Here is a 15,130-nt window from a genome sequence, read left to right on the forward strand (position 1 = left end):
GCTAGAGTCTGAAGGATACTGGACTTTGAGACCAACATGACATCCATATTTGAGAGTTTGAAACCATCTGATTACGATATCTCGACTGATTTTCCTTTCATTTTTAATAAGGTTGCCCTAAATGTTAAAGAACTGTTACCAGGATTGGTACTGAGTTTTACTGTGTCCAAATAAATATATAATGAACTGAAATATTTTAACTGTTGTGTTTTGTAAAACACTTTGAGCTGCACTTGTGCATGAAAGGTGCTATATAAAGTTGTTTATGTTCACTGTTGTCAGTGCTGTCCAGCAGACAAACTATATAATGGGGAAACTGCTTCTCAATAACAAACATATCTTTGCGGTCTATGTACTGGAATAAGGTAATATTTGCCAATATTTTCACTCGGCAGCCATGAACATACTTTTTTTCCAACATAAAAACAATTCTCTTTAACAAGGCATTCAGCCAGCATTTGCCGTCTCTCATTCACCTACACAGTGATGACACAGGAAATGACCAAAACCCAACTGTTCCTCATTTGTTTATTTTTCCACTTTCTATTTTCAAAAACAAAATTTCCACTCGTCCCGCCCATTTTTTTTTCTTATAGAAAACGGAAACAAAAAAAAAATTGCCTTGTACAAACATTTATAAATGACTAACAGCAAAAACAAAACAAGAAATGAAACAAAGAAAGAAATGCTGTACAGATTAGTAAAGAAAGAGGATTAATTCTTCCTCTGGACTCGTCTCTGTCGGCCTCAGTGCTGCTCTCCACTCTGTGCAGGGAAATACAGCAGTAAACAAGCTTTAACGCTCACACTCTCCTTTTATAGGAACACAATGAATTGGCAGAGGAGTACATTGCTGCTGCTGCTGCTGCAGCTGTAGACAATAAGGCTAAACAGGAGTACTTTTTCTGGAAGTGAAGTTCATTGAGGTGATTTTGAGTTTCATGACCTTTGGGCCCTTAAAACCTGTAAAAATGTCAAGTTAATGGATGCCCCCCCCTCCCCCAGTCTGAAAAACTGATGTCTTTGCAGTGGTTTTTGCCCAGCAACAGAGATAAACATAAGCAAGTCAGGTGAATCTGGTTATTTACAAAAGAGACAAAAAGTGAAACAGACCAAATAATATATATTTCTTTTTATATATATATATCATTTCTCCACTGGCCCTCTGATCACAGCCTGGTATGATGAAATGTTCCCATAACTTCAAGAATAAGACGATCCAACAATCGCACGTTTAACAAACCACAAAACATTTTTGTTAGATTTAATGCGTAAAAAAAAGCTGCTGTGAGCAGAGTTGATGGTTTGTCAAACTATAACAAATAAGAGAGAATTTTGTCTTTGATCACCTCAGAGGCCTGTTTGATGCACATATTACCTTGAAGACCAGTAGGATATACAGAAGCCCAGCACGGCTGCTACGGATATTTACAATACACGTGTTTGGATGTGACTGGGGCACAAGTTTACAGTAAAAGAGGTCGAAAAGGTCTCAGAGTCTCATATCAGAGTATTTAGAAGAAAATAATTCTGCTTTCCTGCCTTTCTGAGTGTTTTCTTGAACAGCTGCAGAGAGACAGGAGACAATAGGATATACAGTAAATAGGATATAATCTGTGATGTCATGATGAAGGTTAAGACCTGCCTGAAAACGGAGTTGGCTTCTAAATTAATTCACAATACAAACGTGACTTTTTAAGTACACACATTATTTTAAGTCCTTGGTTGACAAAACAGCTTCAAAATATTTGATGGTCTAGATGTTAGAGATGCTGATGAAGATCAGGTAAAAAAATGGATTCGTTTTGAATCTTAATTGGTAACAAAAACATCAGTAGAAATGGCGTCTGGTATCGACAGCTTGTAGTGATGTCTAAAATAGTTGCAGATCAAGATGTGACTCACCCACACTAGTGCACATTACAAGGTGCTCCTGCGTTGCGATAACCTGATAATCCGACTTAAGTGCCATTTCGTTTTCTTACTTATTAATTATTTATTTGGCTTTGTGTGCATGTTGGCTGAGTCGTTTGTTTGTTTGTTTAAATTCAGTCACAATATAAATTCGGCTGCTGTGCTTCTCATAATATCTGAACTGCTTTAAAAGTTCTTTGACTTGCATGTGAATGCTTTAGCAGGTTAGAATTACCTCCAAGTTGACAAAAGGGGAACCCCCCCCATCACTTAAATATCTGAAATCCCTTTTGTCTCCATTTCCCCAGAGGTTCATCCTAATTTCCAGCAGTGGTCTATATTTCCATAATCTTTGTCACTGTGACTTCACATTTTGGTATTAGCACTGCTGCTTTTGAAGACAGCCAGTGCACTCAGATTCAGCCTTTATAACCTGGTTGAACCTCTCTGGAGTTCCATGATTCCTCTCACCTTGCAGACACAGGTTTGTACACTTGAAGGCAACACTTTGGTACAAGCATATTGCTCATTTACACCCATTCGGATTTTTCATATTTTTCTTTTACGAGCATCTCACCCCTGCCTGTTTCTCTCTGAGGAGGAAAAGACTCAATGGGACACACTGCTGCTGAAGCCGCATGGGGCAGGAATCAAACCTGCGACCTTTCTATCACTGTCTCTCTTAAGTTAATCTTTTTAAGTCCATGATTAGGAGTGCAGGACAGAGGTGCATAGGTCAAAAACACATTTAGCAGAGGAGAAAAAGAAAAGACAAAAGACAACTGTTCAAACTAAGATTGTGATTAGAAAAAAAACTGAGCACCCACTCCTTCCCAGTGGGCGACAGCACTGAAAAGTCCCCGAGCTTGAAAAGCTGCAGACCGGCTGTTATTAAAGGCTGTTATCACAAAACACCAGGGTGGGGTTTTCAGCCAGAACAGCATTTCAAGCTTCCCAGTCAGCGTTTACCAGAACCGGGACAAGCCAAACAGGTTTCATGATGAGTCCATGTGTTTGTGTCAGTCTGTGTGTCTCCGTGTACGTCTATAGCTGTGTGTTATTTGTTACGCAGCAGCTCCAGCTGGTCCTGGTATTCAGTGAACAGTCTCTGGAACCGCAGGTTTTCACCGATGACAGGTAAAACCTCCTGCAGTAGCTCCCGCTTACGTAGACCCTGAACACACAAAACGAAGAAGACAAATAGTTAGCAACAAATATGCACAAGTTATGTGTAGGGTATCGACAACCAGGTCCAAGTTGGAATCTGTACTAGGGTTGGGCTATCTTTATTTTCATATCGTCTAATCATGGCTACTTGAGATCAACGATTGGCGATCTAATCGCCAAGGGGCGGTTTTGTGCCAGTGAAAGGCCTGCATGGAAGAAAAAGCTTATTAGCTTTGTAAATGCACCGTACAGTGTTTCCCCACATAATTACTGTGCAACTCTGCCGCCGCGCATGGGTGGGGGGTGCAGTCGATATTGAACAGCAGCTATGTATAGCGTGCTAACCTCAACAATCCAGCTGTATTCTAACGTAAACATAGCTATACTTATTAGCCAGGCTCCTTACATGCCTGCTTATAACTTATTTGGTGGTGGTGGGTCTCCGAAATTGACAGCGTTGTGTTAAGAAAATAGATAGACTGACTTCCTAGAGTTAACTTAATGCATTAGTTTTTCTATAAACACACGGCTCCGTTTCCGTTTGTGAGAGGGAGCGAGCAAAGGGAGGTGCAGAGCCAATCTATGCTCTGCGGGCAGCTTCGCAATGAATTATAATTCAATTATTCTATATTCTATTTATTATGGCTGTCAGAGTTGATGTTGAGGTGTGTCGTGTTGCCACAAATAAATCAGTGAATGGGAAACACTGCAGTGGGGTACGGATTCTAGAGACTTTTTATGTCATCTTAGTTCTGCTAGTGAGTTAGTTAATAGTGACGCATGAAAAACCAATCGCTGATCATCCCCTTCAATCGTCAACAGCGTTTACAGTATGTAAACGATTAACAATATGACGAAGCTGCACTTGTCTGCCAGGACCTCCTACACTGACCTAACGTTATGTCATTTGTTACGCAGTACATCAACGAAGCACGCGAGGAGAGAGTACTTCTGTTCTGTTCTGCAAGAGAGGAAGCAGCTCCAATATGACGAAGCGTTTACTTCAACACGCCATGAATCTGAAGGAAGTCACCGTGTTCAACGTGTCACGCTCTCCCAGCTACAGTGACGCCCCAGATACAGGTAACACCCACAATACCAACGTCTCTCAATTTTTTATTTTTAGTCCCCAGAGACACGCCTCTGGTACAGAAACTCCTTTCACTTTAGCCATAAAGGGGAAGAAGAGCAAGGACAAAGTAGATGAATGTCACAGAGCTGTGACAAGATTTGTAGTGAAGGGGCTCGAACCAGAACTGAGATTCAATAAGAACCGGATCTGATAAGTAGAATCAGAGTCAATAAAATTGACACGACACTCAACCCTAGTTAAGTGCTAGCCCAGGCTAAGTCATTAGCTATTAGCTTTGTTTGCACAGGTCTAAACAGTGTTCACAAAACGACGGACCAGTGACATGTAAACAGCCGGGAAATGATTAGATGCCTAATGCGAGTTAGCATTTCTTGCAGTAGGAGTAAGAATGAGGTAGTGCAGAATTATTTGATTAATTGATCAACATCAAGTTAATAAATAACAATTTTGATAATCAATGAATTGTTTAGTAATTATTCTTTAGTTGCCAAATAATTTCTTCTTTCAGACTCTCCAATGGGAGGATTTTCTGCTTTCTTCGATAGCGTTTCGATGTAAATTGAATATCTTCGAAATCTGAACAGATGGTTGGACAAGAAAAAAAACCAAGACAAAGAAGATGTCATTTCAGGATTTGGGAATCGTGATGGTCTTTATCACTATTTTCTGATGTTTTATAGAAAAATAGATGATTTCTGTTGATGAAGATGATGTCAGTTGCTCGCCAAAGTAAATCTCTCAGCTCCAACAGAGTGATACCTCTTCTCTAGTTAAACGAGCTGATCGCATTCATGTCATATCAATAATTTAAGATTTTAAACTACAGCAGCTACAGCTACTATTTTTAAAAGTGTAAATAATAAACATTAAGGTAAGTGTAAGGATCCGTGTCAGCAGATATTAATGAAGTTTGATCGGGACATTGCTATATATGCGTACATCAGATTAGAGAGTACAGGTGCTAATGACTGTCGATCAAATTTAAAATTAGAGATCAGAGACATGAGCCATGGGAGAGAAAACAGCTGTTGACAGATGGAAGAAAAAGACATTTGATTTGTATATGTGTGGAAGGCAAACTATCTGAGAACAATCAGGACATTTGTAAGTGTAGATGAAACAAATCCAACTAGCAGAGTGTTGTTGTCGTACCAGAGTGTTGGGCTCCCAGGCTGTACTCGCTGATTTGTGGACGGGGCCCAGCAGCTCCTTACAGAGTTCTCTGAGTCGATACTCTGAGCCTGAAGGGACACACACAAACATATGCAAGATGATGAAAGATGGGAGATGTTTGCTAACCCCCTTCACTTTACCAGCAGTTTCAACAGACAAACTTTTCATGGTCTTAAGAAGCTGCGGTGTTTATTAACCAACACTGTACATTTATCGCCAGACTGACAACTTCCTGCTAATCTCTTACTCTGCTTGCTTTCACTGTCACTTAGCGCAGCTTGCTAGGGCTGCACGATTATGGCCAAAATGATAATCACGATTATTTTGATCTATACTGAGATCACGATTATTCATCAATTTTAGGGATATTTTTATTGCACTTTCAAATGTAAATAAACAGGCAACTGGTTTTACATCCATGATGTGCTGCATTTCTGCTAACGTACAAATCTTTGCATCAAAATAAGACTGGTCTATAAAAGTGCATCATCTTCTAGAAGCAAAGTATAAATAACATTTTACCCGGAAAGTCCAGTGAGCCAAGCTGTTGATGCGCCACGGTTTTGTCCCATCCTCTGCACAGCGTTAACTTCCACCGGATGCATCTCAGACACATTTCAGCAGCTGAGCACATGGTTCGCTTGTTGTTATTTTGTCCTTTGTGTGCTTCTACCTATTGCATCTACTCTGCTTACCAGCAACGGCTCTTTGCGACGCGGTTTTGTTTGTCGTCTGCACGGCTGCATCTCCCACAGGGAGCATTTCAGAATCAGAGCGTTTTGCCTGCCTGATTTTGCTGACATGTTTAGATTTTGTTGATCTGGTAATCAGTGCTTTTTGCGCTTCTTCTATGATTAAGTAGGCAATGTACATAAATGGTTCTTTTTTGTCTGTTTTAACTGGGTTTTCGTTCGATTTATGATCGGGAGTATGCACAGTGTTTTATTTTGAAAATTGACTGGGTATATGCCGTTCTGAGTCTGACTTCCTGCCCACTTTGATGTGCTCTATGCAGCTCGACGCAGCTTCCATCCAAAACAGACATGTGTATTCTACAGGAGCTGAGCCGAGACCTTCATCTGGCACACTTCAGGGACTCACTGCGTCTGATGGACTCCCAAGCACTGACTAGAAGTGCCGCGACCAGCTCCGGCTGCAGTTGCTCGGACACATGCGGACTCGTGGACTTTGCTGTCTACTCTGGACTGTAGCAGCAGGAGGGTGCACCCGCAGTCAAATCGGCCCCTTGGCTGTAAGTTTAGGAAGCGTTTGATTTGATCTGCAGCAGCGGTTTCCATTTTAAATGGCGATATCGCCATCGATCGTGTTCATTTAATTGTGTGAAGCTAAAATCGTAATTGCGATCAATATTCGATTAATTGTGCAGCCCTAACGCTTGCTCTCTTACCCTCAGCCACACACTACAACTACACATTACGCACTGCCCTATTCATTAAAGTAGTTATGCTGCTCTTATAACAGCACCTTTTAAGTGGATGTCCTTTGAAGAATGAGGAGAGGGAGCTAGCCACCTGAATTAAGGTGCTCTAATAGTGCACGAGTGAAAATCATTAGTAACTCGCTGATAATATCAGTGAGATTAATAATAGGGTGACATTTTAGCAGTTGCACCACTGCATTGATAGTTCAGTACCTTCATTGACAAGGAATCGGGCGTAGATGAGCAGCCAGTAGCGATACTCCTGTGCCGACTGCAGAGTCAGAGCAGATGCCAGCTGATTCTCCAGGAAGGCCAAGGTCATGCTCTGCTGCAGGTGGTGAGGGGTGGAGGACAGGCGGGACGCCAGCCGACCAGCACTGTGGGGACCAGAGAGACCTTTTCTTTACTTCTTTATTACATTATATCTGGAGTAAGAGACACTGGTGTTAAGCATAGGTGTTAAGAGATTAAATATTACTGTCGTACTTCAGGTTGCGTCCCTGCATGACAGCCAGCGGCCCTGAGGACACAGGTGCATCTTGGGTAGGTAGGCAGCTTCTGAAGTCAGCACACTGGACCAGAGAGTCTCCTTTATCTGCTATCAGAGTCCTGCCAGAGACAGATTCTTAATTTAGTTTATAATGGAAATCATTCAGTCAGTGTCCTCACTTTAAGAACCAAACTCATCATCAGTGTTAAGAGCAGCAGCTGATGTTTTCTTGGTCATACTGTGTCTCCACCCTTTAGTTTCTCACCATGTCTCCAGTGAGGAGCTGAAGCAGTAGGACTTCCCATTGGAGAGTCCAATGACTGGAACTCCCTGCTGAGTCAGCAGAGACTGAGACACTGTGGTGTCAGCACCTACAAACACAAAGATGTTTGACTTGATTCATCCTGAAACATCTTCATGAGAGGATGAAATAAAAAATCTTTTCAAGATCTTTTATTTTCTTCATGAAGAAAACAAGCCTGAGAAGAACATTCCAATAAACCAAGTGTTACTGTACTTTTAAATGAATAGTTCAACACTTTAGGAAATAAATAAAAATAAAAATATTTGCTTTGTTTCCCACGAGTGAGAGATGGATATCAATCTCATGCCTGTGTGTTTAGTACAGAGCTTGAGTCAGGATGCGGTTAGCCTAGCTTAGCACAGTGCACTGTGGGGGAAAACCGCCGGCCTGGTTCTGTCTAAAGATTATAAATGCACCTTCTTACAGCTCTAATCAACACGGTGAATATTGTTTATTTAACTCATAAAAAGGAGGGGTATGCGACTCTGGAGAAATCCAGCAACACGACAAATACCATGATATAGAACAAACAACGATACAGCGATACTCACAGCTCTCATGTCCTGGTGAACTAGAAAGTAAGCTGAATGTCCGTTGGCAAGTCATTAAACGCTACCTGACGCACAAATCATGGCTCGAATATTGTTGTGTGGCTCAGTCTGTTTGAGTTACAAACACCGTATTTTTTTTCAGCGCACACAGAGCGAACAGATAGCGGACCTTGACGAGGTATTCACTGAATTTGACAAAAGAAATGTATTACATTTAAATCTCATACCTACTTTTACTAAAATACAAAACAAATTCCTACTTTTAGGGGGAGTTATGTGCTGAAACTATTTCGTCTAATTTACTGACTCCCGTTGCAATCACGTAAGACTGATCTTCTCACCTTCTTCTAGAAAAGAAAGCAGATAAGTGCATTTCCCAAAATGTAGAACTATTCCTGTGTCATCACGTGCTGCAGTGTCTCACCAGATAAAATGGTCAGCAGAGACTCGTTCTTCACCAGAGCCTTCTGTTTCTGAACATCCCTGCACATACACAAAATCAACAAACCGTTTTAATGACAGATAATGTCAGCAAACACTTTATTGCTCTTGTATAATTCAACATATTTGACTGAAACTGCTACAGTACAGAAGGAAATCCGTCTGTAACAGAACATCTACATCAACATAAACCAATACATGTCTCAATATATCAATTTCTCTGTAATTTAAGTAATTTGAACCACAATTCTTACAAATAAATGTGTTTGCAATCAGTCTACCTGTGTGGGAAATCAATATACAAACTCAAAAACAACCCTGGAAACATCCCTAAGAAATACAGATCAACTCCACCACATGACATTTCAAACTACATATATGACCACTGACCAGACCGACAGCGTCGCTCCAGCAGTCAGAACCATGACAAAGTGTGCAGAGCAGTGCAGAGCCGACACAGGCGTGGCCAACTGAATGGCCGGAAGAAGCCGCCGCCCACAGCAAGAGAACACTGACAACATCCTGTCCTGACAGGCGACGGCGAGGACGTCGCTGAGGAAGAGGAAGAGCGGGAACAACTCATTTAGTGTTGTTGATGCATTTATTTTTATACACATCTCTAAACTGCTTGAACTATGAATTGATGATATGAAATGTAAATAAATTGAAGCATAAAAGACAAGCTGCAACACATCATCTCAGCTGAGCGTCCTACCTGCTCCCTGCAGCAGTGAGCACTGAGCTGGGTAGCAGTGTGTTCCAGTCTCGTCCGTCTCTGGAGCATCGCAGCTGGCTGAGCTTCGAACCCGCTACAACAGACACCTCGTTCTCCACCTCCAGGAACATTGACGGGTCCATGCTCACCTACACACAAACATATTTTTATAGTTTTTCAGGGTTGTAAGAAACAAGTCTTCAATGACTGATAATGAGGTCTATAATAAAATCAATGTATGTTCACATCTAAAAATTTAGATCCGAAAATCTGGAACCTTACCGTAACCTTAGCCATCACAACTAAAATGCTGACCATAACCCTGTCCTTAACCTAACAGCCCCTTGAAGTTGTGAGGGCCAAAATGTCCTCACTCTGTTGGTTCAAATCTTGTTCCGGGTCTGTAGGAAGTACAAGTACCCACACAGTCAGTGTTTTTACCTGCAGACTGAAGGCCTTCTTTATATTTGGTGTTGGTAGTTTGAGAGCAGCTACAGGAACTGGAGGAGCTGCCACCCTGCTGGGCTCCCGCTCTGCTGGAGGGGTTATCTGACAGGAAGAGGAAGGACAGGAACACTAATTTAACTCTCTCTAATGCGCCACATTTATTCCAATAACATCGGCACAAAAGGAGATTTTACAAGATCTTTTTAACACTACTGTTTAAAGCAACTTTTAAAATACTGTATGGTATGAAATGAAGAGGCTTTGACTGACTATCTGTAACTACAGAGTTAATAAATATCTAAATATGTAAAATGTTTTTTTGACAAGGAATGAAGGGCCACGGAGAACTCCATCTATCCATTCATCTTTTCCCTCCATCTCACTACCTGAGTGAAGGGTTGGGTGATGGGAGTGACAATCTTGTCTTTCCTCGGCCGTCCCTTCTTCCTCTTCTCCACCACCTCTCCTCCATCCATCAGCAGCTCGGGTTTCCTCTTGCTGAACGACAGGTTTTTGTTGATGGCGGCCATCTTGTCTTCGCTGTCGCTGCTGGTCTCTTCTTTTGTTTTTACATCTTTCAGGGCGGAGATGCCTTCTTTGGGCCTGCTGGATGAACAGAAAAGTCTAAATGAATTTTAGGGACAGTGCTGGAGCTTTGGAACTTATCTACTTCACTTCCATTGAGTCAATCACCTGTCGAGAGGCATGATTCCAGCGGTGGAGGAGAGGACGACTGTTACCCCCGGTGTGGCCTTTGACCTCTCTGTGAACCTGGAGTCCAGAGCTTTCATTGGCTCGATCTTGGAGGCAGAAGTGAGCAGCAGACACGACTTCACACTGGAACATAAGGAAACCAGACAATAAGAAAGAGACGAGGGGGAGGGAGCGGGAAGATCAAGGGCGATGGCTGAAGGGTAAAAGAAGAAAAATGAAGAGGAGGAAGGGGGCAGAGTGGGAGTGTTCGGAGAGAGATATCTGGTTAGGAAGTAAAAAACATTTTCTTTCAGGTTGTACCCATCCTTGTTGTCCTCCAGGCCCTTGCCGGCACTGCTGGCTGGAGGCGAGGTGAGCATGGGGTCGTGGATGGGCTTAAGCCCCAGAGAAGAGGCTTGTCCTGGGCTGGAGTCTGAGCTGAGCTGAGGGGTGAGCTGGTTGGACATGGAGGAGCCTGAGGGCAGGATGGGAGCGCTGTTGAACAGAGCCGGCGAGAAATCCCTGTAGAGAAAGATGGACAGTGGTCCACTACTGAATACAGAACTACTGCTTCTAGTGCTACTACTGCTGCTGCTGCCGCCGCCAGGAACGCAAGTTGGGGGTTATTTTTGACTCAAGTAGAGGTCTTCACAAGTCCTCTCGGTTTCTAGTAGGGAATCAGATATTGTAGGATCCGGTCTTGGGTCTGTGATCCAGTCTCTCTCAGCTCTGATCAAATGATGCACCGTCATCACCAAGACAAACTTGCTTTTTTTAGGCAGAGCGTATGCTGCTCACTTCCATCTGCCTCTGACCACAAGTGTAACCTCAGATCTACAGATGATGCCCTGAAACCAATTTTTTTTATTCTTGGATGTGTGTAATTTATCCTAAAAATTCAGCTTTAATTATCTTGTTTTTTATACTATCAAACTCATGTTGGAAGAAATATCATATATAATATATAACAACCTTCCAGCCACTATCTGTAGAATCTCAACATCATCTGCGAGGTGTTTGTACCATCAGTCATCAGTTCAGTTCTCCACCAATGAAAATCAGAAATTGTGTGTTTCATGTTTTCCTACCCTGTGTCCAGCTGAGCGATACAGAGCGGTGTGATTCGTCTTCTGCCGTCTGCAGTTCTTGTCTCCACCTGCTTCTTCAGAAGGTTCTGAAAGACGACAAAATAACACATCCAGGAAGTTGAAGCTCCAAAAATATCATAAAAAGTATTTGCTTTGACAGCTTTTGAAAATGGAGCCCTGAAAAATTCAAAAGTAGAAAACATCATAAATATGTATTTAATACATCACTGATGTTTAACAGTGTACTGTTTCCAAGTTAGTGTACATCATTTGCTCTCCTCTATTTGACTTGAATTGTTTTATATACACTGTATCTATTCTCTGGAGCTATTGTCTGTATATCTAAATATAATCAGTTAATAGTTTCTAGATATTGTTTTTTGTCTTGTAGGGTCTGAACTCAGTTCTGTCACTTTATATCTTCCTGAAAGGAAATTAAAGTAATTTTAAGAGTAAATATGTGCATAAAAACCACACACAAATGAACAATGATTAATAATCAAACGCATCAGAATTCAGTGTTAGTCTTGAAAGACAGCGGTTAACACTTTGCGCTGCTTGTTGGATATTATATCAGTGTCCCACCTTCCTGATGTCCTCCAGAGACTCTCCGTTCATCATACTGTTGAGTTTGGGGGCTGAGGATTCTGGCCCGACGCTGCCCGGTCCTGAGTTGGCCTGGGCCGAGTTCTGTCTCTCCTGCTGGTATTTGAGCATCTCAGGGTTCTCGATGATGGTGGTGGAAAGCTGAGCCTCAGTGCTGGTTATAGCCAGACTCTTACCGTAGATGTTCTGGTGGATGCTGTTCTGCATGTCAGAGTAAGAGAGAGAAGTTTGATGTGGGTGCGTAATGTAGAACGATGAAAGGAAGGACAACAAGAACAAAAAAAAAAAAAGAAAAAGAAGACAGAAACCCCAGAAAAAAAAAAAAAAAGGTATAAAGAAAAGCTAGAGTAACAAGGTCATGAGTGTAAACACGCTCTTAAACTTACTAATAATTTAATTCTCAATTTTTATTTAATTTTCTTTTGTTTGAAGCAGAGCAAAAAAAAAAAAACCCTGTTGTTTAGTTGTATCTTTTTTATTGGGTGACACTGACCAATCACAAGCCACTAGGGCTTGTAAACATAAAATCTCATGACTTAGGTTTTAACAACTTGTTGCTACGACTTGTCCTCCTTTTCCCTTCAGCTTTTCACAATAAGTAAAACAGCTAAAAAAGTACAGGCTTTCTAAGCTTTTAAGCACGAGAAAGTACTGGATAACAGAGGTTAATATTTGTCAATTCATATAAATAACCCCTTGTGTCTGGTCACTAACACAATGCTATGTTGTTTTCTTGGAAGAAGACAGAGATATGCAGAGATATGTTTAGGCAAGCCCCAATGTTCTTAATGAACAATAAGGTTTTTGAAACTGGCAAAATTTAAAAAAAGAAAAGAAATGCCTGACTCGAGGTTAATGACAGTGAAGAATGAAAACAGGATCTAGTTTTAGTCTACGAGTAATTTGTTTTGGTTTATGGAGTTCAATAACTGGTCTTCTGTTCAGAATTTTACTTGCAGATGTGATTCCATGCTGTGTGTCTAACCTTCTCCTCCTCGTTCAGCGGGTCCCCCAGTTCATCCAGTGAAAAGTCCAGGTAGGCCACAGTGCCATCCATCGAACACACCAACATCCCCAGACCTGTCAGAGTCCTGACACACACACACACACACACACACACACACACGTTTAACTTAGAGATGTGGAGGGTGTAACAGTGGTTTTATAATCCTGTTCATTAGTGTAAAACCCTGGATAACAGAGTATGGAATAGAACTGGACAAAGAGTGGCAGAGTCTGCCTCCTCCCAGTGGCCAACTGTTGCACTGCAACAAAAACTCCCCTGAAGTTAAAACAAAGATATTTCTCCATAGACTGTGCAGGGCTCGACAACAATGGTGGTCCGATGGCCCGGGGGCAGTAAAAAGTAACAAGACAGTTGAACTCGCAACTCACTGGCCCGCAATAACATTAGTATTTAAAATAAACAAATTATAAACTCAACATCCTGCAGTTGCTTTGCAGCTCATGGCGCACACCGTTGTACAATCGAGATTTGTGGTTACGTGATGAGTGTTATTTCTCTAATCTCAGCGGAGTTGTCGTCTCAGTCTTCGATAAAGGCCGGCAAGCTCAGGGAGGCAGACACTAATGCACACTGGGTAGGCCATATAACGCCAGTGTGAAACTCACCAGGAAATGTCCATAATCGATTTATCGAACAGATCATGGATGACCACAAGGGGGCGCTTCAGAGAGGTCAGCTGAAGAGGAGAAATGGACAGACAATGTTAGTTTTGTTAAGATCCCTTCATACGCCTTTCCTCACTAACAGTAATTAAAACGGGGTTAAGGAGTTTCAAGTAGTCATTTAAAAACAATTCGACATTAAAACAAGTTACACAAATCGATGGGTGGCTTTAATGAAACCACCAACGGCAAAAACATTGGCAGCTTGCCAGGTGTTTATTCCTGCTACCTTGCTTTAGTAATCACGATGACATAAGAACCTGCATCGGTTTAGGGTTTCAGTTTTGTCTCTCTGAATATTAAACTAATCACTCAAGACAAAGTAGAAAGTAATTATATTTACTGAGATGGATTATCTCCGTGGAAGCTGTTCATACTCAAGAGAACAAACAACAGATACAAGCATCACAAACATCCCAATTCAGCTGTGTTCAATTGTGCAACTTGACTGAGGAACCCACATCACCAGGACTGACTTATCTGTACTACTGTTCTCTTTAGACTTTGAAACAAACTAAAGCGTGAACTGACCCAGACGGAGAGCGAACGGTCTTTGCTGCCGACAGCACAGCAGCAGTACGGACAGCCGGGTTTTGGAGAGCTGCCGTTCTTCTGCTTCTTCTTAAAGATCTTTGGGTTGAATTTCTGCAGAGAAAGAAAGCCGATCCATCAGTAGGCAGCCAGATTTTGGGTGAAGTATACATTTAAAGGCTGAACATGTGGCTGAAACCTCCTTACCACCACAGTGACAGCTTTACGGTGGCCCACGAAGTCCATATTAGTCTTCCAGCCGTCTCTCTCCACGATCTGAGCGGTGGGACCGGAGTTGTTCATGGCGTGGGCCGACACCAGGTACTGACCGTCTGGAGACCACGACAGACGCAGGACGTGGGTCGTCCCGCCGCACTGCAACACAGACAATAAGGACATGTGACAAATCAAAAGAAAAACCTGAATAAATGAGTGAGAACACATAACGAATGGAGATGCTTCCTTGCCAACAATGACAACGTCACCACAGCATCATCAAACGCAGCTGACAGTGTTTCTGTACCTCGCTGAAGGGTTTAGTGATGTTGGCGTCCATCTGCCAGTCCACCGTCCTCCACACTTTGAGGCTGTGGTCGTCGGCCTGGGAGGCGATGTATTTCCCCACTGGATCCCACGTCAGACCTTTAACTAACCCAGTGTGTCCTCGCAGACATGTCACCATCTCTGGAGAGACACAAAGAAGACAGAGACATGATGACGAGCTGAAAAGAGAAACATCTTCCTGCTCTATCAACAGGTTACCTTACTGGATAGTGCTTAATGGCAA

The 15,130-nt window shown here is 42.2% G+C and overlaps 1 protein-coding gene across 3 annotated transcripts in view; it reads right to left on the reverse strand.

The window, feature by feature from the left end:
* Positions 1-790: 790 nt before the first annotated feature.
* Positions 791-15,130, reverse strand: part of LOC123959701 (protein HIRA) — a 24,502-nt gene continuing 10,162 nt past the window's right edge. Inside the window, exons 1-19 of one of the 3 annotated variants that reach the window (XM_046033911.1) lie at positions 14,867-15,026; positions 14,551-14,718; positions 14,344-14,457; positions 13,756-13,826; positions 13,109-13,214; positions 12,103-12,324; positions 11,518-11,603; positions 10,751-10,951; positions 10,430-10,573; positions 10,123-10,339; positions 9,731-9,838; positions 9,290-9,438; positions 8,965-9,126; positions 8,558-8,616; positions 7,544-7,649; positions 7,275-7,397; positions 7,002-7,165; positions 5,327-5,415; positions 791-3,088 (exon numbers count right to left, since the gene is read on the reverse strand). In XM_046033911.1, coding sequence (XP_045889867.1) covers positions 2,972-3,088; positions 5,327-5,415; positions 7,002-7,165; positions 7,275-7,397; positions 7,544-7,649; positions 8,558-8,616; positions 8,965-9,126; positions 9,290-9,438; positions 9,731-9,838; positions 10,123-10,339; positions 10,430-10,573; positions 10,751-10,951; positions 11,518-11,603; positions 12,103-12,324; positions 13,109-13,214; positions 13,756-13,826; positions 14,344-14,457; positions 14,551-14,718; positions 14,867-15,025 — 2,565 coding nt within the window. In that variant the 5' untranslated portion in view covers position 15,026 and the 3' untranslated portion in view covers positions 791-2,971. Of the gene's footprint in view, positions 3,089-5,326; positions 5,416-7,001; positions 7,166-7,274; positions 7,398-7,543; positions 7,650-8,557; positions 8,617-8,964; positions 9,127-9,289; positions 9,439-9,730; positions 9,839-10,122; positions 10,343-10,429; positions 10,574-10,750; positions 10,952-11,517; positions 11,604-12,102; positions 12,325-13,108; positions 13,215-13,755; positions 13,827-14,343; positions 14,458-14,550; positions 14,719-14,866; positions 15,027-15,130 lie in introns of those variants that run through there. The other 2 variants (XM_046033910.1, XM_046033912.1) reach the window with 2 other exon arrangements.

Source organism: Micropterus dolomieu, linkage group LG21, assembly GCF_021292245.1.
Source record: "Micropterus dolomieu isolate WLL.071019.BEF.003 ecotype Adirondacks linkage group LG21, ASM2129224v1, whole genome shotgun sequence".
Taxonomy (NCBI): Eukaryota; Metazoa; Chordata; class Actinopteri; order Centrarchiformes; family Centrarchidae; genus Micropterus; species Micropterus dolomieu.